At 45.5% G+C, this 26,226-nt stretch overlaps 1 protein-coding gene across 2 annotated transcripts in view; it reads left to right on the top strand.

Annotated features, from left to right (window-relative positions):
* The window catches only part of zgc:123010 (uncharacterized protein LOC641500 homolog), a 120,002-nt gene extending 100,565 nt beyond the window's left edge, over positions 1-19,437 (top strand). For both annotated transcript variants that reach the window (XM_068002048.1, XM_068002049.1), the window contains exons 14-16: positions 7,682-7,784; positions 10,305-10,441; positions 15,615-19,437. In XM_068002048.1, coding sequence (XP_067858149.1) covers positions 7,682-7,784; positions 10,305-10,441; positions 15,615-15,750 — 376 coding nt within the window. In that variant the 3' untranslated portion in view covers positions 15,751-19,437. The remainder of the gene's footprint in view (positions 1-7,681; positions 7,785-10,304; positions 10,442-15,614) is intronic.
* Positions 19,438-26,226: the final 6,789 nt, after the last annotated feature.

The raw sequence follows: 26,226 nt of genomic DNA, 5'->3' as shown, positions 1-26,226 counted from the left end.
CCAGAGGTGAGGTGAGAGTGACTGCCCTTGACATCAAGGCAGCATTTGACCGAGTGTGGCACCAAGGAGCCCTAGTAAAATTGAAGTCAATGGGAATCAGGGGGAAAACTCTCCAGTGGCTGGAGTCATACCTAGCACAAAGGAAGATGGTAGTGGTTGTTGGAGGCCAATCATCTCAGCCCCAGGGCATTGCTGCAGGAGTTCCTCAGGGCAGTGTCCTCGGCCCAACCATCTTCAGCTGCTTCATCAATGACCTTCCCTCCATCATAAGGTCAGAAATGGAGATGTTCGCTGATGACTGCACAGTGTTCAGTTCCATTCGCAACCCCTCAGATAATGAAGCAGTCCGAGCCTGCATGCAGCAAGACCTGGACAACATCCAGGCTTGGGCTCATAAGTGGCAAGTAACATTCGCGCCAGATAAGTGCCAGGCAATGACCATCTCCAACAAGAGAAAGTCTAACCACCTCCCCTTGACATTCAACGGCATTACCATCGCCGAATCCCCCACCATCAACATCCTGGGGGTCACCATTGACCAGAAACTGAACTGGACCAGCCATATAAATACTGTGGCTACGAGAGCAGGTCAGAGGCTGGGTGTTCTGCGGCGAGTGACTCACCTCCTGACTCCCCAAAGCCTTTCCACCATCTACAAGGCACAAGTCAGGAGTGTGATGGAATACTCTCCACTTGCCTGGATGAGTGCAGCTCCAACAACACTCAAGAAGCTTGACACCATCCAAGATAAAGCAGCCCGCTTGATTGGCACCCCATCCATCACCCTAAACATTCACTCCCTTCACCACTGGCGCACTGTGGCTGCAGTGTGTACCATCCACAGGATGCACTGCAGCAACTCGCCAAGGCTTCTTCGACAGCACCTCCCAAACCCGCGACCTCTACCACCTAGAAGGACAAGAGCAGCAGGCACATGGGAACAACACCACCTGCACGTTCCCCTCCAAGTCACACACCATCCCGACTTGGAAATATATCGCCGTTCCTTCATCGTCGCTGGGTCAAAATCCTGGAACTTCCTTCCTAACAGCACTGTGGGAGAACCGTCACCACACGGACTGCAGCGGTTCAAGAAGGCGGCTCACCACCACCTTCTCGAGGGCAATTAGGGATGGGCAATAAATGCTGGCCTCGCCAGCGACGCCCACATCCCGTGAACGAATTAAAAAAAAAATTCAGTTTAATTTATTTAAAATGTAATTATACTATTGTGAAATGTTTTTACATTTAAAAAATTTTGTTTAAACCCTTATTTTGGATATTAAAAATTTCAGTTACTGAGAGAGGATACAATGGCAGCTGAAAAACATTCTCAGAAATAATTTTGAGCAATTTATGGGAACCCAGTGGCCAGATTACACAATCTCAAACTAATATAATCTGATTATAAAGTTGCAGCTATTGTGTTTCGCACAATATGACACCTTTAACATTGGAACTAGCTATCACAGTGCCACCTACAGGAGTTACAGGTATTGCAGGTACCAATAATGAGTTTTCAATGAAACCAAATTGCCCCAGATACCAAATTTAGTAGATAATTGATAGATTTAGGTAGATTTTTTGGGAGGAGTGAATATTTACAATCCCAAGGCTTCTTCGACAGCACCTCCCAAACCCGCGACCTCTATCACCTGGAAGGACAAGAGCAGCAGGTACATGGGAACAACACCACCTGCACGTTCCCCTCCAAGTCACACACCATCCCGACTTGGAAATATATCGGCCGTTCCTTCATCGTTGCTGGGTCAAAATCCTGGAACTCCCTTCCTAACAGCACTGTGGGAGAACCATCACCACACGGGCTGCAGCAGTTCAAGGAGGCGGCTCACCACCACCTTCTCAAGGGCAATTAGGGATGGGCAATAAATGCCGGCCTCGCCAGCGATGCCCACATCCCATGAATGAATAATAAAAAAAAAAATCCCACTCAGAGAATGGCTTGAAGCAATGTAAAGGAATTGGATTAAATACAGCTGTAATGTAAAGATTTCTTTTTTAAAAAAATCCCCTGTTTAATCACTTTCTACTAGTGTTCAACACCAGTCCTATTTGCACTTCCACATTCTCGTTCACAACTACTCGCTCTGGTGTGCTCACACTTGCAAGCGCAATCTTAACAGTCACACGCCAATAGAAGAAGACTTCCTGTGTGTGCTATCTGCAACAACGTCGTGAAGTTGTTATTTATAAAGGGATTCACAAGTTTGTTGCACATATAGAGCAAAAACTTTCTGTGGTTCAGGAACTCCCTTATGTCAGTTTTCTTGATAATGACACCAGCACAAAAATATGCTGCCTGAAATAGGGAAAGGCAAAATAAATACTAATGTTGTATAATTAAATTTTTTAAGGAGTATGATAGTCAGACTTGCTCTGTCGAGATGCATTGTTCAAGAGGCTTTGAACTAATGATTTAAACTGTACATTACGTCATGAGGTGTTTAGTCAAAGGGCAGGAGATAGATGTGTAACATGTCTCGGGAACTAAAGCTGCTTTTATATTGCTCAGGACCTGTGCTAGTGCTGCCTATTCCCAACAGATTAACAAAATAAATGACGTTCCAGTCACCAGCCTTATCAAATCCAGCAGCTTCTCTTTTGGGTTTGCCACTGGCTGCATGAGAGTCGAATTGTGGGAAACAGCTGTACTAACACAGCACGTAACCCACTATAAAAGCAGCTAGATTCCACTTTACAATCAGTGAAAGATTGTCATCAATTCAAAGTGTTTTCACGGTTGATTGCATCGGTGTCAGCTGGTTTACAGTGGTGAATAACTGCTGACCAGACTGCTTAGTTTCTGTGTTGATATTCAAGTTGCGTTCTCATCCTTGTGTTCGAATCCCTCCATGGCATCGCCCCTCCCTATCTCTGTAACCTCCTCCAGCCCTACAACCCTCCAATTCTGGCCTTTTGCGCACCCTGATTTTCATCGCCCCACCGTTGACGGCCGTGCCTTCAGCTGCCTAGGACCTAAGCTCTGGAAATCCCTCCCTGACTCCCTACCTCTCTCCTCCTTTAAGATGCTCCTCAAAATCTACCTCTTTGACTAAGTTTTTGGTCACCTGTCCTAATATCTCCTTATGTGGCTCGGTTTCAAATTTTGTCTGATAATCGCTCCAGTGAAGCGCCTTGGGATGTTTTACTAAGTTAAAGGTGCTGTATATTGAAAAGATTTGTTATCAGATCTTGAAAATCTAACAACTACCATATACCCCAAACAATAATGGGAGAGGTTCAGTAACCAGGTTTGATAAACATCCTGCAAATCTAAGCAACCATTTGTTGTGTCACCGTTAGAAAATGTTTTTTGGAATTTTCAGGATATTAGCAATTAAAACATGTTCAGAGTTGGGAAAGCACCTTGTAAGTCTCGGTCCCCTCCTGCAGGCACTCTGCACCTACCCTCTCTCTACAAACCCACTCAAGCTCCCACAATTGAAGGGAACCCAGGCCAACTGATGCACAGGCAATTCCCATCAGCCTAACTCCGTTTTCCCCTCCTCTCAAACTCCCACAGTCCAGAACAAGGCGGCATAACCTTAAAATTAGAGCTAGGCCGTTCAGGGGTGATGTCAGGAAGCACTTCTTCACACAAAGGGTAGGGGAAATCTAGAACTCCCCCAAAAAGCTGTTGAGGCAATTGAAAATTTCAAAACTGAAATTGGCAGATTTTTGTTAGGCAAGGATATTAAGGGTTGCGGAACCAAGGCCGGTAGATGGAATTAAGATACAAATCAACCATAATCTAATTGAATGGTGGAACTGGCTCAAGGGTCTGAACGGCCTACTCATGTTCCTATGAGACGTTTTACGTTAAAGGCGTTCCAAAAATTCAGATGGTTGTTGTTGTTGTTTGAGATCACTCATTGGCCAAACCCAAGCCCCAAATGCATCTCCTTGCCCTGTCCTCTGTGCTTGACCTAAGCTCCCAGCCATGGGACACCCTCGGTGCTAAACTGTGAAAGACGCTCAATGCAGATATGTGGAAGTAGCATGCACTCCGTAACACAGCAATTATTCCACATCATACTGCGATATGAGAAAGCAAATTTCTCTCTCTCTCTCTCTCTCAAAGAGGAAGAAGGAATTTTCAGAGATCTCCCTAATAAGTTTAAAAGTCACTGACCTGCCACATTGGCAAACTTAAATTGTTTTTCTTATATTCTGCCCTCCCCTTCCTGAAGGACACGGTGACTATTACATTATACAGCCACGTCCTGAAACTGCACAGAGTTTGCCAAGAAGTGTTCTGCTTGGATTAGGATTCGATCGGCTGCAGACAAATAGCCAGTTTTATTTTTTGCTGCAACTCATTTTCATCTTTCAGCAATTCAACTTAAAGCAGAAACGTACTCTTGACACCAACATGATCAGACTCCAGAAGAACTTGCTGCCTCCGCATGGAATCTTAACTGCTGATTGACTAAATTTAAAGTGCCCCGATCATTTTAAAAAGGGTAAATAAGCCTCCCTTGTTGTCTCAGTGGTAAATGGACCACCTTGTGTGAAGATCTCTGTAAGCATCAGATAACAGGATCTCATTCATATATATATATATAAAAATGGGTGTAGTTCATAATAAATAATAACAATGATGCAAGTCAGCAACTGTAACAACATTTAGTCTTCTGCCTCTTTTCCGCTAGAGAAAGTTCTGTGCTTTGCCTTGTATACTCAGCCTCCCTTTCCCCTTTCCCTCGGGGCGGGAGGAGACCGAACTCCAGCTTCCCACAGCCCGGCCTCTCTGGGTCATCGCACCAGTGTGGAACTGAGCCATACAGGCCGGGCAAGTCTCCCGGGTCTGATCCCCGACCTGTGATAATGAGCTGATTTCGACCATGACAGCAGTAGGGGGTGCTACAATTGGGGCCGACCTAGGGATGGGAACAATTAGCCAGGTTTCTGATTCTTAGCCAGTGCTCCACTCCTGGAAGGTGAGTGTATGTGGACATTAAAGGGGTAGTTCAAACTTCTGCCGATAGTGTTAAGAATGTCAAGTGAGATGGAGCAAAGGTGGGTAAATGGAGTTGAGGTACAGATCGGCTATGAGCTAATAGAATGGCAGAGCAGGCTCGAGGGACTTGTGTTCCCATATAAATAAAAAAAACAATTATATTGCATTGTGATATATGGTGGTTGTAGTATTTCCCATAGCATTCCCCAGTGATGATTCTTTCTTGAGCTTGCAGTAATGACTCCAGTTATTATACTTTAGTGTGAGTGGCATCGTGCAGCAATGTTAACACAAAAAGTCAGGCAAAAGTTCGGTGATTTCAAGGAAGTGATCTCACCTTGGAGATCGCTTGATCCTAAATGGTTCCAGTTGGGCGTTCACAGTTTAGTACCATCTGAACCCCTGTGTGTAATTAGTCCCAGGTATCTGCTGCTCATATGCTTTATACACTAGTCTCTACGTTCTGTTAGGATGCTGGTACAAAGATGCAGAATGCACTATTGTTTTCAGACGTGCACATTGGTGTGGATTCACTGGTTCAGAAATGCCTGATTTGTGTCGGGCTGCCTCCGATTGTTTCCAGACTGCAGCCTCCGTTCCTTTGACTCTGGATTACTGTTGTTCCCAGACTTAACATCAGAAGCTGTTGTACATTAAAAGCGCATCAAGTGGATAATGCTTTAAAAATTAATGGAATACAGGGTTTTATATCAAGAGGTATAGAATATAAAAATCCAGATGTAATGGCGAATCTGTCGAAAACCTTAGTAGGACCACAGATGGAGCAGCGCGCAGAACTTTTGGGCTCCACACAATAGGAAGGATGTTGAAGCAATGGGGAGGGTACAGCACAGATTCACTAGGACACTGCCTGGTAGGAGAAAATACAAATACAAAGAAAGACGTGAAATTGGAGCTATTTTTGTTTTTAAAAAAAATTACAGAGTGATTTGCTAGAGGTGTTTAAAGTTATGAAGGGATAGGGGAGAGTAGATAGAAATGGGCTGCTTCCAGTGGTTAAGGAATCTAGAACAAGGGGACATAGATATAAGACTAAACGTAAGAGACTTGGGACAGAGAGCAGGAGAAACTGCGAGGTGTTGGAATGTACGACCGGCGAGAGTGATTGAAGCAGAGGCCATGTCAACATTTAAGAATAGTTTAGATAGGTGGTTGAAGAAAAGGGGAATAAAGAGATACAGGAACAAAGTGGGAACATGGCGTTATGCTCGTGTGGAGGATAAACACCAACGCGGACTGGTTGGGCTGAACAACTTGCTTCCGTGTTGTAATTTCTATATAGGGTTGAGGGGCTTCAGAAATGTGGGGAGACTAGAGAAGCTGGGATTGTTCTTAGAGCAGAGAAGGTTAAGAGGAGAGTTAATGGAGGTGTTCAAAATTACGAAGGGTTTTGATAGAGTAAATAAGGAGAAACTGTTTCCACTGGCAGGAGGGTCAGTAACCAGAGGACACAGATTTAAGATAATTAGCAAAAGAACCAGAGGGAAGATGAGGAGAATTTTTTTTATCCAGCGAGTGTTTATGAGTTGGAATGCACTGCCTGAAAAGGTGGTGGAAGCAGATTCAGTAATAACTTTCAAAAGGGAATTGGATAAATACTTGAAAAGGAGAAATTTGCAGGGCTATGGGGAAAGAGTAGAGGAGTGTGACTAATTGGATAGCTCTTTCAAAGAGCCGGCACAGGAATGATGGGCTGAATGGCCTCCTTATATGCTGTATGATTCTATGTAATTCCTTCAGTCACTTATTCAGTGATACCCTGTCTCCAAATCATTTTGCTTCACTATCTCTCTCTTTGTTTCTTCAAAGGCTGTATTTAACAACACATCTCTCGACTGTGCTATTGGTCTTCCCTCTGTTTCAAATTGCCTTCGTAACAACAGTGATTGCTGTGGCTCAGTGGGTCGCACTCTTGCCTCTGAGTCAGAAGGTTGTGGGTTCAAGTCCCACTCCAGAGACTTGAGCACATGATCCAGGCTGACACCCCAGTGCAGTACTGAGGGAGTGCTGCACTGTTGGAGGTGCCGTCTTTCGGATGAGACGTTAAACCGAGGCCCCATCTGCCCTCTCAGGTGGACATAAAAGATTCCATGGCACTATTCGAAGAAGAGCGGGGGAGTTCTCCCCAGTGCCCTGGCCAAAATTGAACCCTCAACCAACATCGCACTAAAAAAAAATTATCCGGTCATTATCACTGTTTGCGGGACTTTGCTTTGCACAAATTGGCTGCCGTGTTTCCTACATTACAACAGTGACTACACTTCAAAAGTACTTCATTGGTTGTAAAGCACTTTGGGACGTCCTGAGGTTGTGAAAGGCGCTATATAAATGCAAGTCTTTCTTTCTTTATTGCACTTTCAAATAATTAGCTTTATGAGAAGAGCTTGGTGGTGATAGAGACATGATTTGGCACTATATAAATTCTAGTCTTTCATGATCTCTTCAACCTCTTGCTTGGCAACATCATTCCTTCCCCCCCTCCACCATTGTACATGAGGAACGCCATATAGAAATGCAAGTTGTAGCATGATGTACTAAAGTACTCTCCTGTGAATGACGTGACTGTGTTCTGTCAATGTTATTACCATCATTCCTGTTTGGTGAGGACATGTACTAAAAAAACAAATGATGGCATGCGACCAATGCATATGTTAATTATTTCTAACCGTTTCCTTCTAGTTATGGGGAGATCGACAGTATTCGGGTGCTACACGAACGCTTCTGTGCATTTGTCAACTTTAAGTGCCATGTGGCCGCTGCTAAAGCATTGGAGGCGTTGCAGGTGAGTTCTGAAAGGTGTCGCTGCTTCAGTATTCCGCTATCATTCACCCTGTTTCTAAATCACAGTCCCCCAATTTATCAATAACTTAAAGAGGGAGGGGGGGATAGTGGGCAGAGGCATTACCAGTAAATCAGGCAAATACCTTGTTGAGGCAGATGATTTGTTATCACTAAGATCTCCTCAGAAACAGCATTTATAAACAGCTCAGGATTTTTTAATGTAAAATTGCAAATTCAGGTGGTAAATCACTTGTCCTAGCAATAAATTTTCGGAGTGAATATTGACACCACTATGTCAGCCAATGAGTTGGAGGCAGGGTGGAACTTGCGGCAAACGGAGTCTATTTAAACAGAGCCTCCACGAACTAACGAACAGAACTCATGACCGAAACTACAGCAGAGTCTCCTGATTAAAGCAGGATTATTTCTCCAGTAGAATGTAGTGAGTGGAGGATAGTTACATAATACAAATTATGTGTGTAATATCAATCGCAGTCACTCCAGGCGCGATTGACCGGGGAATTAACCAATCGTCTGCATTCTGTTCGGGACTTGTGTCACTGTATGCAGCCTTAAATGTTAAACATTCACAATATTTCTCTGTGTCATAAATCGCCTGCAATGGCTTCTCCTTCCACTCTGACACTGTGACCTTCAGGAGTACCTCAAGGCTGTGTTTTTGGTCCCTTCCTCTTCCTGATCTGCATGCTGCCTCCGGGTGACATGATCTGCAGGCATGAGGCCAACTCTACCTTTCTGCGAGTCTCTCATCAGAACTTTTAGCAATGACTTGGATGAAAGAATAGAGAGCCGCATATCCAAGTTTGCTGACGACATTAAGTTAGGTGGCATAGTAGGTAGTGTAGACGGGAGCAGAAAGTTGCAAAGGGACATTGATAGATTCAGTGAGTGGGCAAAACTCTGGCAGATGGAGTTCAATGTGGGGAAGTGTGAGGACATCCACTTTGGACTTAAGAACGATAGATCAGAGTATATTGTAAATGGTAAGAAGCTAGAAACTGCGGAGGAGCAGAGAGATTTAGCGGTCCATGTACAGAAATCATTAAAAGCTAATGAACTGGTACAAAAAAAATAATAAGATAGGGTAGATAGAGAGAAACTATTTCCTCTGGTGGGGGAGTCCAGAACAAGAGGGCACATCCTTAAAATTAGAGCTGGGCCATTCAGGGGTGATATCGGGAAGCACTTCTTCACACAAAGGGGAGTGGAAATCTGGAACTCTCTCCCCCAAAAAGCTGTTGAGGCTGGGGGTCAATTGAAAAATTCAAAACTGAGATAGATAGATTTTTGTTAGGTAAGGATATTAAGGGTTATGGAACCAAGGTAGGTAAAGAGAGTTAAGATACAGATCAACCATGATCTAAATGAATGGCGGAACAGGCTCGAGGGGCTGAATGGCCTACTCCTGTTCCTATATTCCTAGAACTTAGAGCCCCAAGATCCAGAATCATCCATGTTGTTCTCTGAACCCTCTCTTGTTTATCAATGCCCCTTTATTTTACCCTCTTCGGTTTTTTTTTTCTCCTCCTCTCCCCTATAGGCACTGACCTTGCACTTGGATAGCGGTCCATGGCTGCTGGATGCCCTCTGCTTACTTCACCCGAGTGATCATTCTTCAGGTGTGAGCCTAGTCAGTGAGTGTCAGCAGGCCATTTGACTGTGGGGGCAATGCAGCCAGACCCTATCCGACCTCACCAGATGCCCTCATGCACTTTCACAGATCACTGGATAGTGACGCGCAGCAGGAACGCTGACTGACCTTTCCCCTCCTGCCCCCAGCCTAAGTGTGCTATGGCCAACCTTAGTTAGACCACACTTGGAGTACTGTGCACAGTTCTAGTTTCCATGTTATAAAAAGGATATAGAGGCATTGGGGAAGGTGCAAAAAAGATTTACTAGTATGATACCAGAACTGAGAGGTTCTACCTAGCAGGAAAGATTGAGCAGGCTGGGGCTTTTTTCTCTAGAAAAGAGAAGGCTGAGAGGTGACCTGATAGAGGTCTTTAAATTATGAAGGGGTTCGATAGGGTAGACATAGAGAAGGTGTCTCCGCTTGTGGGGGAATCCAAAACTAGGGGCCGTAAATATAAGATAGTCACTAATAAATCCAATAAGGAATTCAGGAGAAACCTTTTTACCCAGAGAGTGGTTAGAATGTGGAACTTGCTACCTCAAGGAGTAGTTGAGGTGAATAGTGTAGATGCATTTAAGGGGAAGCTAGATAAGTACATGAGGGAGAAAGGAATAGAAGGATATGCTGTTATGGTGAGATGAAGTAGGAAGGGAGGAGACTCGTGGAGCATAGACCTGGTGGGCCGAAAGGTCTGTTTCTGTGCTGTCAAATCCTGTGTAATCCCTACTGCCACTCCTGATGAGATCGGCTCACTCAAGGATTGAAGCTGGGATCTTCCTGACCTTTATGGCTTATGATCACATCAGGCAGTATCTGGTGTCTTTTTGTTGCAATTAGCCAATATTTATCTCTCCCTTTCATTCACAGGGTAAAGAAATAGAAAACACAAAGCTGCTAATTAGATATCCTGACAGACACCTGAATAAAAGCAGTCCCCCGGTGCAGAAACCACCAATCCCAGTGCCTGTTTCAGTACAGCCCAAAATCGTGGCAGCAGCTTGTGGGTGAGTTCACGTGGGGCGGGGCAGATATACAGATGCTTGATAGTCACGTGGGCCCCGATATTACCAGGGAGACGGGGGGGGGGGGCGACGACTGGGCGCGTGGGTAACCCGCCCACTGAAATCGGTCCGTTCCCCACGCGATCGCGGGTAAATTGAAGGCACTTACCGTGGCTTCCGGGTTTCCCGTCGTCAACCTGCGCAGCGGGCGGACTGCGCACCCGCATCACAGGCTGTCAGCTGGAGGAGCCCTATTTAAAGGGGCAGTCCTCCGATGCTGCTCCTGCAGCAACCAACCAAACGTTACAGCATGGAGCAGACCAGGGGAAAGGCTGCTCCCAGATTTAACGATGCCTCACTCCAGGTCCTACTGGATGGGGTGAGGAGGAGGAGGGAGATTTTCTACCCAGCGGACGGGAGGAAGTGGCCTGTCTCTGCCACCAAGGAGGCCTGGCTCGAGGTGGCAGAGGAGGTCACCAGCAGCAGCAACATCTCCCGCACCTGGATCCAGTGCAGGAAGCGCTTCAATGACCTAACCAGGTCAGTCAAAGTCAGTACACTTACTCATTCTCCTACACTCCGTCTTCCACATCACCGCCCCCACCCCCACAACTCCTTCTGCACTGCCAACACCAATCTATCACATCACTCCTCACACCCACTCAAAGCTCATCCTCATCTTACCTGTACTTACCGACCTCCCCAGTACTCATCCCACCACTACCACTCAGCCCAATCCTCATACAATGTCATGGTTCTGTCTCATACTCACCCTCTGATGCATCTCTTTCACGGTCGGCCGCACCCAAACCAATGCATTCAGCGGTTGGCCACGTCACCATCCCTCACTCACGCCTCTCTACTTTCTCCCCTTATAGGAGAAGAGAGCCCAGAATGCACGGGAGAGGGCGAAGACCTGGGTGGGGGGGGGCCGCAACATCAGGTCGTCCTCACGGACGCGGAGCAGGAGGCTCTTGAATTGAGCCGCACCCTTGAGTGCCTGTCCGTCGAGACTGCCACCCGACAAACGGCTGGTGACAGAACTTTAACATTCAGCACTCACAATAACAAATGATGATGTGGAGATGCTGGTGATGGACTGGGGTTGACAAATGTAAGTAATCTTACAACACCAGGTTATAGTCCAACAGTTTTATTTGAAAATCACAAGCTTTCAGAGGCTTTCTCCTTCGTCAGGTGAAGTGTGGGATTCCTTGAAGGTTACTGCATTTATAGTCAGAGAACAATGCCTGGTGATTACAGATAATCTTTCCAACTGCCCGTTGTCAAGGCAATCAAAGTGTTCAGACAGAGAGACGTTACATACAGGACCACCGAATATACAAACCGCCAGAACAAAAGACAGAGAGAGAGAGAGAAACATCCGAAAGGAAGAGAAAGAGAGAGAATGACCCGTTGAATTAAAAACCGATAACTTTTTTTCGCTGGTGGGGTTACGTGTAGCGTGACATGAACCCAAGATCCCGGTTGAGGCCGTCCTCATGGGTGCGGAACTTGGCTATCCATTTCTGCTCGACGATTTTGCGTTGTCGTGTGTCTCGAAGGCCGCCTTGGAGAACGCTTACCCGAAGATCGGTGGCTGAATGTCCTTGATTGCTGAAGTGTTCCCCGACTGGGAGGGAACCCTCCTGTCTGGCGATTGTTGCGCGGTGTCCATTCATCCGTTGTCGCAGTGTCTGCATGGTCTCGCCAATGTACCATGCTCCGGGGCATCCTTTCCTGCAACGTATGAGGTAGACAACGTTGGCCGAGTCACAGGAGTATGAACCATGTACCTGGTGGGTGGTGTCCTCTCGTGTGATGGTGGTATCTGTATCGATGATCTGGCATGTCTTTCAGAGGTTGCAGTGGCAGGGTTGTGTGGTGTCGTGGACGCTGTTCTCCTGAAAGCTGGGTAATTTGCTGCGAATGATGGTCTGTTTGAGGTTGGGTGGCTGTTTAAAGGCGAGTAGTGGAGGTGTGGGGATGGCCATAGCGAGGTGTTCGTCGTCATCGATGACATGTTGAAGGCTGCGGAGAACATGGCGCAGTTTCTCCGCTCCGGGGAAGTACTGGACGACGAAGGGTACTCTGTTGGTTGCGTCCCGTGTTAACATGCCTTGCCATCTTCAGCACTTCAACATCTGTCATCATGCTTAATATTGCCTTCTGTTCTCTTACAGGGCCTTCAGCGACTGCCTTGACAGTGGAGGGCGATTCCTCAGAGGACCTGCCGGCCTCTGAGGGGGCACCGTCACATCTGAACGAGCCATCCACCCGCGCAGATACACACACCTCATGCACCCCCGTCCTCACTTGGTTGGGGTCGTACATGGTGAGTCACCATACACGTGAGCACGAGCAGACACTGGTGGCAGGGGCAGCTGTGGAGAGTCAGCGTCGGTGGGAGCATTCTTCTCCAGTCTCTGCTCAGCTGGACACAGATGCTGAACCCTGGGGGCCATCCTTTAAAAGGAGAATGATCGAGGAGCAGCAGCGCATTTGCGAGGTGCTGGAACAGCACAATCGCGCAGAGGATGGAGGAGTCCAACTCCTGCATGAGTGGAATGATGGCACAGGTACAGGAGGGAATCTCTGAGATACCGTCACAGGGATATGAGGGCATCTCTGAGATAGTGTTGCGGGTAAGTGCGGGAATGTCTGCGATGGGGGGAAGGCTAGCCTCCATCGAGCATCAAGCACGGCTCACCAATGAGTCCATTGAGGCCCTGACAACGGCCCTTCGGACTCAGGGTGAGCAACTTTCTGCCGCCTTAAACAGGCAGGCAGATACACTGGCACTCGCCTTACAAGGCTTCACACATGTCCTCCAAACTGTCGTCCAGCAGGGTGGTAGGAGTGATGTGGGCCTGGACCAGGAGAGGGATGATGGCGAAAGGGGACATGGAAGTGGGGACGCCACTCAAAGCGCTCCCACGTCTCACTCGTTGCCCCCTCTCAACCAGTACCTGCAATGCTGCCTCCTCTCGAGGTGGTCGAGTCTGCCCCTGCACAGGTGCAAGTGGAGCAGTCTTTGGAAGGGCCCTCAAGGGCACCGAAACCCAGAGGGCGGTCGGCCCAAAGCATCTAATCGGTCAGGGCATGACCAAGAGCAACCTGCCACTACCTCTGCTGCAGCCACAGGGGAAGCACCACGTAGGAGTAGTCGTAAGCGTAAGGCATAGGTTTTGTGAGCACAAAGGGGATGCACAAGGGTATTTGATGGTTTGTCATGTTTTTCATTTATATTTGATTTTTGTTAATGGCACATTAAATATTATTATTGTCACCACTACTGCCACGTCTTGGCCATTCTTGACTGGCTTGTGTAATAAGTCCCTTTCATGAGGTTCACCATGAACACCCACACTTGATGCCACCCATTGGGTCACCCGACAGTGGGTGTATGTGTAGTTGCACAACTATTTTGTGCAGGTGCCTGTGGCGCAGCACTGTGTTGTGGAGCTCCACGTGGCGGAGGTGGACTGCGTGCCTGGCGAGGCTGATGATGTTGCTCATCCTCGGATGAAGTGATGAATGCAGCTGTGGTGCCCCCCCATCCTGACAGTGTGAGTTTGAGGGGGTCCGCAAAGTAGGTAAATGTGTTTGCACAGCAGAGTTTAGGGTATAAATTAATAATTTTGAGTGGAAAGACAGAGGTGTTGCAGCCAAAACTTTGTCTGAAGTGACAGGGTGCCCTGCTGCAATAAATGAGGTATTCCCCCCAACTGTCAAATAAACCTTTGCATCTCCCACTGGCTGCTGATAGAAACACGTCTGCTCCAACAGGGAGTGTTTCCCACAGCACGGGAAACACGCTGAGGATCCTTCAAGATTGCACGCCTGCCAAAATCTCCAGTCAATGAGGTCTGTCAAGTACTTCAACTACCTAATTTACATTGTTATTTATCATCCTGCCTGCTTTAATTGCCGGTGGGTGTCCCGCATGCAGGAGCTGCACGCGCACCCAAACGCGTCACTGGGGAACCCGGAAGTGAGCGGGTTGGGGCCGGGCTCCGAACCCGCTCTGGGATTCCGCCATTTTAGGAGCCCACCTGCCGCTACGCCATCCGAAAATCGGCCCCATGGTCTTTGACATTTTGGATGTATCCCTTAGATTAGTGTCATTATCCCATTGACATTGTCCCAGCATCGTTAACTTGAAATTATAAAGGAGTGCAGTTTCCGCAAATCCAAATCAGGAAAGGGTATATATTCTTCCTATAAAAATATACTTCTAGGCATCCGACAGGCTCTTCCGAAAGAAAGTTTGGTCACTTGGCAGAGAAGAAATGCAGGCCAACTCGTCTCAGGTCGTGACCAGGGACGCTGTTATTCTATCCTTGGAGATGCCCGAGAGTGCCTTGGTTTGATTTGTTACCTGATGTTACAGTAGGGTTGAAGCATCTAGTCTTTGCTCTTTGCCTCTGTGAATACAGGCAAAAAAATGGGCACTTCCTGCAGCGGGCAAATGGAAGGATCTGATCACGTGAAGCATTAGCATTGCTAAACTATTATGCTACCTCTCAATCGTAGAATCATAGAATGATACAGCATGGAAGGGCGCCATTTGGCCCATCGTGCCTGTGCCGGCTCTTTGAAAGAGCTATCCAATTAATATTTTCATTGTCCCATTAAATCGTGACTGATTTGGGCTCCCTGATGGCTCAGCTGCTTACGTATCTGAGTTGCACAGAAGGTCGCAGGTTCAATCCCCGGCTTGCGCTGAGTTAGCTGGTCTCTGGGATAAAGGTACCGCAATTCACCTCAGCGCTCTTGGGCTAGAGAGAGAGGAGACCCAGTCAGGGTTTGACCTCCTGTTGGCTGCCCAGCAGCTTCTGTTGGAACATGTGAACGATGGTCAAGGACAGGGAATCAGATTTGTCTGTGATGATGCCCCTATCTTGAATAGCCCGATGACAGTCGTGGTCTCGACTCACAGATGAAGAGTAGGCCACTTGGGCAGGGCACCAGAGGGTGCCTGGTGCTCTTGGAATTGTACCCCAGCAAGAAGACAAATCTGCTCGAGAAGAGCGTGAGGTATTTTTTAAAAAATAAGCTTTAACTTCCTTTTTGGGTGGGTGACTTGGACTTTAGAATTAGACAAGAGGTAAGAGACTGTCGGCCTCTTATATAATTTAAAAAAAAAATGCTTTTCATTGTTTTGAAATCCCAGGACGAAACGTAGAGGCCCGGTAGATGGTGACGAATGCTACTTTTGGCGTACCACCGGCTGCCATTTTGGAGACAAATGCCGCTACAAGCACATTCCGGAGCGCAGAGGAGTTGACAAGAAACCCTGGCAACACTGAGGGCGCCCTGCTGTACCTGGAGACCAAAGTAATAAGAATGCACTAACTCCAGCACAACTTCCCAGAGCTCAGGGCCCTCTGATGGTCAGCAGTGTACTAATTAGATACATCGCGGTCTCTTCGAAAGTGGTTGCAATTGGATATTTGCGCTTCAAATCTAATCTGTTGGATTAAGTACAAGTACTGTAGGGTTGAGGAAGGGTTGACTTTGACACTCTCTTGATTCCAGTTTTTAGGAAATATTTATCTCTGTCACTGTTAAAGCCATCTAGCGTGTTGCATGTGTTTGTGTGGGATTTCAAAACTCCAATTTGTTTGGAATATTCCAACTAGAAAACTCACGTGAGTTAGGGGAGCAGCTCGGAGTCTTTTTTCTCTTCTCCTCCACCTCCACCCACCTTTATTGATCTTTTGGCTGCATCCCATTTTCAAATATGTTCAGTGATTTGTTGAAATGTTTGAAAATGGTAATGTTCTGACTCGTTTACCTCAAGTCTTTCTTGGATTTTTGAGTTGGAATCTGAAGATTTGAGGCAACAAGTTGAAACGTCTTTGAAGAGTTTTCCACACAGTACTGATACAAGGATACAGTGGGGGAAACTAGGTACAATCTTTTTGGTACACGAAGCAGAATTAAGCCTCTCTTTTGGTGTGAGGAAGTCTCCCAAGATAACCGGACCTCGTTTTCATGTCCTTTTTTATTTTTCCCCTCACTGTAAGTTATCCCCGTCTGTCTTCAGTCTGCCTGGGCTTGGCCCCTTTGTACTAAGGGGCCAGGTAGGATCCATGACTCCCGGACTTTTGCCATGACTCAAAAAAGCAGAATCTTGTTGATGCTGGAAATTCTGAGATAAAAACGGAAAATGCTGGAAGCACTCAGCAGGTCAGGACCTGCGGAGAGAGGGAAGGTAGGGTTAACGTTTCAGATCAAAGACCTTTCGTCAGGACCCGTGTCTCCTTTGGCTGGCTGCTGGAAGTGACGAGGTACTGTTCTAGTACGACATTCCTCATACAACTTTCTCTGCTCTACAAGGAGATGCCACAGCCTCTGCTTTGACGTGATTTGGATCGGGGGGTGGGCTGTATCTCCTCCCAGTCCCTAACATTAAGTGTGGGAGTGGCCAACATTCCATTTTATTTCTGCCAGTGGAGCACCGTTTTGGTCCAATTTATTTTTTTATTGGGGGTTTAGCGTGAAACGGGTGGGGTGAAATTCACACTTTTACAGTCTTAGTGTAGGAACAACTATTAATTTATTACAGGTTAGACCATTTGCAGCCAAATGAATAAACCAAAGATTAATTTTGGTTTGGACATGATGTAAATATTGATTAGACTATATTGTTCATCGGACATTGGGACCATTCACCCGTTGCTGCATCCAGTGACCATTTAATAAAATTAATTTCTTAACGTATTATATTAACATGCAATATGGCTGAATACTGCAGAACAGAGCACTACCGGGAATGAAGTACTGAATATTGAAGAAGCTATTTATTTCAAATTCCTTTCAGTGAACATGTGCAATATTTTTTTCTTTTTTTTTTGTATTCCCTTTCCCTGCCAATCGCTCCTTTTTCGGCAGGCCTGCTGCTTCAGGCTGCCAGGGCTTTGGGTATCACTGTAACCCTCATACAGGTTCTGCTCCATTGTCGTTAAACATGAGGTATGAATTTGAAGTTGGGATTTTTTTTTTTTGCTGCATTTTTCTGCACCTCTCTTCCCCAACCCCTCCCTGGAAAAATCTGTTTGGATTATCTGGTCTAACACACAGGCCTGATTAAATTACTGACAAAACCTACTCAATTGAGGAAACTTAGTTTGAGACTCCAGGAGTCTTAACTCAGGACCTCACTGACAGGGAGTCAACTATGTAGTAACATAGGCAGAATGTTCAACAAAATCATTTTCGATAATGATAATGTCTATAATTGATGTTGAAATGAAGTTCAAATTTTTAGGCATCCCTTTACCCTCTCAAAAGAAAAAAAATGGCCTTCTAAAGCAATTAAAGAAACTTTCTTTAATCCAAGTAATAGTCCACGTCAGATTTTATTAGCTGCTGTAGCCTGTCCCACGATACCGCATGGACTGTGAAAGAATGAGAGGTGTCTAAAGTCTGGATTCAAGTAGTTCAAAGGGACTGGTGTACTTCACCACACAGTGAGTGATAGGACAAGAGGTTCATATCTACGGTTCCAATGCTATTAGGATCTGGGCGGGTTTATTATTCTTTCCTTTCCTAATGGATTGATGGAAGAACCTTAATTGAGTTGCACACAGGGAGCCTGGAGTCTACATACAGGCAGCCAGGGTACAGAGGGGTAGAGGTAGCAGGCTTGGAACAAGGCAATCTGCCCAACTCTTTTGTCCTTGGAAAGCCGATGAGGACCGAGAGGGGAGGGGATCTTTTTTATTAAGTTTTCAAATGATGTGCCATCACCAGGAGTTGTTCTGCTTCTTCAGTCCCCAGACCACGGCTTGCCCGGTCCAAAACTCTGTACTTAGGGGAAAAAAACAGGGCGTGCCTTCACAGAGTGGACCCAAATATGAAAACTTGAAAAGGCCTGCTCGTGCGTGTATCACAGTGAAACAGGTCAGCGTACATTAGGGTTGCCAACCCTCCCAGATTGTCCTGGAGTTTCCAGGAATTAGTTGTAAAAATATTGGATAAGGATTAAAAAAAGGCTGTTTGATCGGGCGGGGCGGTTGGAGGCGGGAGGTCATGTGATGAAACCTCCCAGGAATACGTCCGACCCAGAGTTGACAACCCTAGTATACAAACATTGTTTTCTTTAAAATAAAGTGCTGGAAATTTAAAACCAGTCTCCAGTTATCAAAATTCCTGGGCAGATACTGGACAGGTCCAAAATCGGACAGGTCCAAAACCAGACGGGTCAGTCGCCCTGATCACTCTTAATTGTGCAATTGTTTTTTTTTACTTAGTAACCCATCTTTCTTTCTACTTTCTGTAGCAAGCTGAAGATACGGGAACAGATTTTAGAATTTTTTTTTAAGATTCCAAACTCATTAAAACCTAATCCCAGTCCATTTTTGTCAGTTAGAGCCATCTATAAAGCGAATGATCCCTTTGTGCAACAACTAGATGGCAGTGACAGAAGCTGTGTGCGTATACCCGTGAGCAAGAGATCACAACAGTGCCAATTTTAGGAATTCAAAGTAACATGGTGTTTTCAATATGCTAGATGACAAGAGAGAGAGCCTATCAATTAATTAAATGTTTTTTATAGCAAGAGATTTAAACATTTCTGGGCTTGTAACAGTAATGGAATACATTGAGGTTCTAAGCTAAAGGTCGAGAAAGTTGAAATGCCAAATATTTATTAATTTTACTGATTTACTTTTTTTTTATATAGATATATATATATATACATACTCTTAACTATGCACAGCTGCCAAGCAGTAAAGATTTGCAATATGTATATAGGTCTCAGAACTATTGTTCATCTTAAAAATGACCTGTGTGAAAATGCTGTAAGTGTAAATTCCAGTGTTACTTTGTACTGTCCGGTAATTCAGACTTCTTGGACATAGACTACTGGCTTCAACTGTAGGTGAGATTTGGACTTCTGTCTTCTTGCCAGCACGAACTGTTTTATTAACTCTGCTCTCTTGAATCACCCTTTTTCACTATATGATAATAAAGCTACACATTTTTATGTCGATGATGCATTTTGGTCACTGCGTGTACTTGCCAAGCCGAACGTGATGAATTGAGTCTGTCAAACAATTTCTTTTATTTTTTGTTTGTCCGTTGTGAATTTATGTGCTTGTTAAGGTGAGGGATGCTGGTGTTGGAGAATGCAATACTTTCCGTTTCAGGCACCGTGGGGTCTGTTTTAACTCTGCCCGCCTGACGGAAACTGTGTGGTGGGGAGGGTGGGGGGGGGGGGGGTTTAAAATGGAATGGGGGGGACTTACCCCCTCATTTCCTGCCTCATTGTCCCACAAGTCAAAGCGAACGTCATTTCCACTTTGTAACAATTCACAGAGCCATAAGTCCCTAACACCTGGATAGTTTAGGAAGTCTAGTAAAGTTAATTACTTCCCATAGTACAAAACCCCAAGGCAAACGGGTGACTAGGTGGCAGATAGCCAAAACAATGGTGGAATGCATCCTCTGCTGTAACCATCTTGCTGGGAAGAAGATTGGGTTAAAGGTCATTGCATGATGCACAGGAAGCAGCCTGGAATCAGGTTCAAATTGAATTGGAGGGCTATGGGGAAAGAGTTGGGTAAGTGGGACTAATTGGATCGCTCTTTCAAAGAGCTGGCACAGGCATGATGGGCCGAATGGCCCCCTTCTGTGCTGTAAGATTCTATGATTCTATTCAAGGCTGTCACATGGAACAGTCTTCACATGTACTAACCATTCCCTGTCTTAAGTTTAAATGTAGCCTTTGGCAAATTGATTCTGACAACTGTTGTTATGGCTCCTATGTAGGGGTCAGCGTCCTAATCTTGTGTTCTTTTGGTACGTGAAGGACGTGGTATGAAGAAGAAACGTTACCTATCTGGTAGGATTGTCTTTGTTCTTTGAATGAGATGCACCCTCCAAAGTCCCATCTACCCATCCCTAGACATGCTGTAGGGGTGTAAGTTTTGGAAAAGGGGTAGTTAGCTTCAGTTTAGCTTCATCAAAATGAATGGGGGCTTCATTTAATGTGGGGGTAGGAGATAATTTGACGCACTATCTACATTATCACAACAACATTATCGTGCCAATGGTCAGCACTTGGGGCCCCCCCAGTACCAATCAAGTTTCTATGGTGGACATATGCTGTTCGATGATGAAGAGGATAATACCAGTAAGTGTTCTTTCCAGTCATAATCCATTGATCCTCAGCAAGTTGATGCATCTACCCAATTATCTTTCATTAAAATCAACTGCTCTTCCTAGTTTTACCGAAGGTGGTTTACTGATAATTCTGCTTGTAAAGGTATTGAGAAATTACATATGGTTTCACTTTGTCTATTTAAAGGCTATTTGAATAGTGACAGGCTATTTCTGCACAGACCGAGCATGGAACCAAGGATCTTCCAGATCTACGATCATAAAAGTCTAGACCGCGAAGAAGCCATTCGACTCATCAAGTCGGTGCTGTGATTCATGGACTTCCCCCATCCCATCTATCCTTACACCCCCTGTTTGAGTTCCTACTTAATGCCTTCTGTGAATCCCCCCACCCACCTCGCCCCACCATTGGCAGCTGTGCCTTCAGCCCCACGCTCTGGAATTCCCTCCCTAAACCACTACAACCTCTCTCACCTCCTTTGAGACGCTCTGCAACCAAACCTTTGGTCACTCCTCCTAATATCTCCTCCGTTTAGGCAACCATTTTTTAATTACGCCTCTGGGATATTTTTCTTGTGTAAATGCAAGTTATTGTGGTTGTAGTGAACACTAAGTTCCGTCTGCTGCCCTCTCCAAAAAAAAGAAAATCAAGTCATGCTGATAATTTTATAACCTTCAATAGATATTGATCCAGCTCCTTATTAAATTAACCCGGCATCAGCTCGATTCGCTGAGAGTCTATTCCGCACATCCTGCGTAGGATCGATCAGATAGACTGCAATAGTCTTTTCCAGTCCAGTCCCAATCTTTACATAGAATTACACACAGAATGTACAGCACAGAAACAGGCCATTCGGCCCAACAGGTCTTTGCTGGTGTTTATGCTCCACACGAGCCTCCTCCCACCTTACTTCATCTAACCCTAACAACATATCCTATTCCTTTCTCCCTCATGTGTTTATCTAGCTTCCCCTTAAATGCACCAATGCTATTTGCCTCAACTACTCCTTGTGGTAGCAAGTTCCACATTCTAACCACTCTCCGGGTAAGGAAGATTGTTCTGAATTTCCTATTGGATTTATTGTGACTAACATATTTATGGTCCCTAGCTCTGGTCTCCTTTGCAAGTGGAAATATCTTCTCTATGTCCACCCTATCAAACCCTTTCATAATCTTAAAGATCTCTATCAGGTCCCCCCTCAGTCTTTTCTAGAGAGAAGAGACCCAGCCTTTCAATCCATCCTGATAGGTATAACCTCTCAGTTCTGGTATCATCCTAGTAAATCTTTTTTGTACCTTCTCCAGTGCTGCTATATCCTTTTTATAATATGGAGACCATAACTGATCATAGTACTCCCAAGTGTGGTCCAACCAAGGTTCTATACAAGTTTAACATAACTTCCCTGCTTTTCAATTCTATCCCTCGAGAAATGAACTCCAGTGCTTTGGTTTTTTTTATGGCCTTATTAACCTGTATCGCTACTTTTAGTGATTTGTGAATCTCTACCTCCAGATCTCTCTGCTCCTCTACCACATTTAGACTCTTATTTTCCAAGCAGTATGTGGCCTCCTTATTATTCCTACCAAAATGTACCATGCAAAATGCATGTGTATCAAACAGGCTGCCAATGGGTCCCCCGTAAAGGTTTACACACATTTTCTTAAAAAAGAAAATTGTTTTTTACTCGTGTGCAATAGTGCTCCGAACCTGTTGCTCGGTGGCTGACTCATGGGAAACACCCAAACTAAGACTGAGATGAGAACATCGAAATTACATAGAATTACATAGAATTTACAGCACAAAACAGGCCATTCGACCCAACTGATCTATGTTTATGCTCCACATGAGCCTCCTCCCACCCCTCTTCATCTAACCCTATCAGCATATCCTTCTATTCCTTTCTCCCTCATGGTACTTATCTATCTTCCCCTTAAATGCATCTGTGCTATTTGCCTCAACCACTCCATGTGGTAGCATAGCCTGAGTAAAGAAGTTTCTCTTGAATTCCTTATTGGAAAATTATTATTCCAAAAGGATCCTTTCATTTAGCCCATGTAGTTTGTTGTCGCCATGCTTGTGGTTTGCAAGCTCAAGGAGAGTACTTACTAACACTGTTTCTTGAATATAGGATGGGGAGAAGCTACCCGTGTAATTTGGTGGCCCATAATAATACTGCGAGCATTTTCCTGGCAACTACGTATTGCTAAATTACAGGTCCAAGACCAGTTCGCACAAGGCATCTCTGTTTAATCTGACCTTGCCCATACTGGGACAATGCTTCCTATCAGAAGTGCAAGTTTTTAAAAAAAAAGAGGCGAGGGGTTTGGAGTGAGGCATTGAGAGTGAGAAGAAAAAAAGATAGTGAGACAGTGGTAATGTCTCTTTTAGTGATGCAGAAGGCGAGGTAACAGGCCTTCAGGTGGGATTGATTCATCGAATCCCTTATGGCAGATATTTTTGTGATTCCAGGTTAATTAAATTAATCTCCCAGGTCTCTAATGCTTGCACGACTGGGTTAGTATTAATGGTTCTCACGTTCTTGACACCAAGGTATGGCATCAAATCACGAGGAACAGATTCTCATTCTCTTTGTTATTTCACAGGATCTGCTATTTTGGCCTCTAGCCAAACTGTTCCAGTACAGCTACAACACTGGCATCTACCCGACAATGTGGAAAAATGCCCAGGTATGTCCTGTCCACAAAAAGCAGGACAAATCCAATCCGGCCAATTACCGCCCCATCAGTCTACTCTCAATCATCAGCAAAGTGTTGAAAGGTGTCGTCGACAGTGCTATCAAGCGGCACTTACTCACCAATAATCTGCTCACCGATGCTCAGTTTGGGTTCCACCAGGACCCCTCGGCTCCAGACCTCATTACAGCCTTGGTCCAACCATGGACAAAAGAGCTGAATTCCAGAGGTGAGGTGAGAGTGACTGCCCTTGACATCAAGGCAGCATTTGACCGAGTGTGGCATCAAGGAGCCCGAGTAAAATTGAAGTCAATGGGAATCAGGGGGAAAACTCTCCAGTGGCTAGAGTCATACCTAGCACAAAGGAAGATGGTAGTTGTTGTTGGAGGCCAATCATCTCAGCCCCAGGACATTGCTGCAGGAGTTCCTCAGGGCAGTGTCCTCGGCCCAACCATCTTCAGCTGCTTCATCAATGACCTTCCCTTCATCATAAGGTCAGAAATGGGGATGTTTGCTGATGATTGCACAGTGTTCAGTTCCATTCGGAACCCCTCAGATAATGAAGCAGTCTGTGCCTGCATGCAGCAAGACCTGGACAACATCCAGGTTTGGGCTGATAAGTGGCAAGTAACATTTGCGCCAGACAAGTGCCAGGCAATGACCATCTCCAACAAGAGAGTCTAACCACCTCCCCTTGACATTCAACAGCATTACCATTGCCGAATCCCCCACCATCAACATCCTAGGGATCACCATTGACCAGAAACTTAACTGGACCAGCCATATAAATACTGTGGCTACAAGAGCAGGTCAGAGGCTGGGTATTCTGCGGCGAGTGACTCACCTCCTGACTCCCCAAAGCCTTTCCACCATCTACAAGGCACAAGTCAGGAGTGTGATGGAATACTCTCCACTTGCCTGGATGAGTGCAGCTCCAACAACACTCAAGAAGCTTGACACCATCCAGGACAAAGCAGCCCGCTTGACTGGCACCCCATCCAGCACCCTAAACATTCACTCCCTTCACCACCGGCGCACTGTGGCTGCAGTGTGTACCATCCCCAGGATGCACTGCAGCAACTCGCCAAGGCTTCTTCGACAGCACCTCCCAAAACCACGACCTCTACCACCTAGAAGGACAAGGGCAGCAGGCACATGGGAACAACATCACCTGCAAGTTCCCCTCCAAGTCACACACCATCCCGACTTGGAAATATATCACCGTTCCTTAATTGTCGCTGGTCAAAATCCTGGAACTCCCTTCCTAACAGCACTGTGGGAGTACCTTCACCACACGGACTGCAGCGGTTCAAGAAGGCGGCTCACCACCACCTTCTCAAGGGCAATTATGGATGGGCAATAAATGCCGGCCTCGCCAGCGGCACCCACATCCCATGAACGAATAAAAAAAAGGTCAGGAAGATTGAAATATTAAATTAAGATAAACCTAAATTTGTTCCAGTGTAGACTTACCAGAATAATACCAGAGATGGGGAAATTATAGACACGATTTGAGATACTGGGACTATTTCCACTGAATCAAAGGAGGCCAAGAGGAGTTTTAATAGAGGTTTTTAAAACTATGAAGTGTCCTGATAGGGTGAATAGGGAAAGACTATTTCCTCTGGCTGAGGGGTCATTAACTTAAAATTATGACTGAGAGTGAGAAGAGAGGTCAGGAGAAGTTTCTTTGTGCAGAAGGCTGTTGGAACATGGAATGTTTTGCGACAGGGATTGATTGGGGCAGATACCATTGCATTTTTTTTAAGGGAAAATTCGATAAATATTTGAAACGGGGAAAGACACAGAGCTACGGAGAGAGCACGGGACAGTGGGATAAGCTTTGGAATGCTCTAGTAAAGAGCTGGCACAAACATGATGGGCAGAATTGCCTCCACCTGTGCTAAAAACTTGGTTTGTTCTAAATAACCCATCAAAGAAGTCAAATTCCTTTAATCTGATGGTCAGAGTAAAATTTGATCGATCCTGATCAATCTAGCAATCAAGTGGATTTTTGATGAGCCGTTTCTGTTTGTCCGTTGTCTCTGTTTACCTATGGGTTAAACTACTTCACATCTATAGAATAAGGGTGAAACAATAGGCTGAAAATCATAGAATGGTTACAGCACAGAAGGAGGCTATTCGGCCCATCGAGCCCGTGCTGGCTCTTTGTAAGAGCAATCCAGTTAGTCCCATTCGCCCGCTTTTTCCCCGTAGCCCTGCAAATTTTTTCCCTTCAAGTATTTATCCAATTCCTTTTTGAAAGCCACGTCTGAATCTGCTTCCCCCACCCTTTCGGGCAGCGCATTCCAGATCATAACTACTCGCTGTGTAAAAAGGTTTTTCCTCATGTCGCCTTTGGTTCTTTTGTCAATCACTTTAAATCTGTGTCCTCTGGTTCTTGACCCTTCCGCCAATAGGAACAGTTTCTCCTTATTTACTTTATTTAAATCCTTCATGATTTTGAACACTTCTATCAAATCTCCTCTCAACCTTCTCTGCTCCAAGGAGAACAACCCCAGCTTCTCCAGTCTATCCACATAACTGAAATCCCTCATCCCTGGAATCATTCTAGTAAATCTTTTCTGCACTCTCTCTGAGGCCTTCACATCCTTTCTAAAGTGTGATGCCCAGAGTTGGGCACAATATTCCAGCTGTGGTCGAACCAGTGTTTTATAAAGGTTTAACATAACTTGCTTGCTTTTGTACTCTATGCCTCTGTTTATAAAGCCCAGGATCCCGTATGCTTTTTTAACCACTTTCTCAACCTGTCCTGCCACCTTCAAAGATTTGTGCACATATACCCCCAGGTGTCTCTTCCTGCAGCCCCGTTACAATTATACCATTTAGTTTATATTGCCTCTCCTTGTTCTTCCTGCCAAAATGTATCACTTCGCACTTCTCTGCATTAAATTTCATCTGCCATGTGTCCGCCCATTCCACCAGCCTGTCTATGTCCTCTT

This window comes from Heptranchias perlo, chromosome 21 (genome assembly GCF_035084215.1).
Source record: "Heptranchias perlo isolate sHepPer1 chromosome 21, sHepPer1.hap1, whole genome shotgun sequence".
Classification (NCBI taxonomy): Eukaryota; Metazoa; Chordata; class Chondrichthyes; order Hexanchiformes; family Hexanchidae; genus Heptranchias; species Heptranchias perlo.
This window is presented reverse-complemented; position numbering and strand designations above follow the sequence as displayed.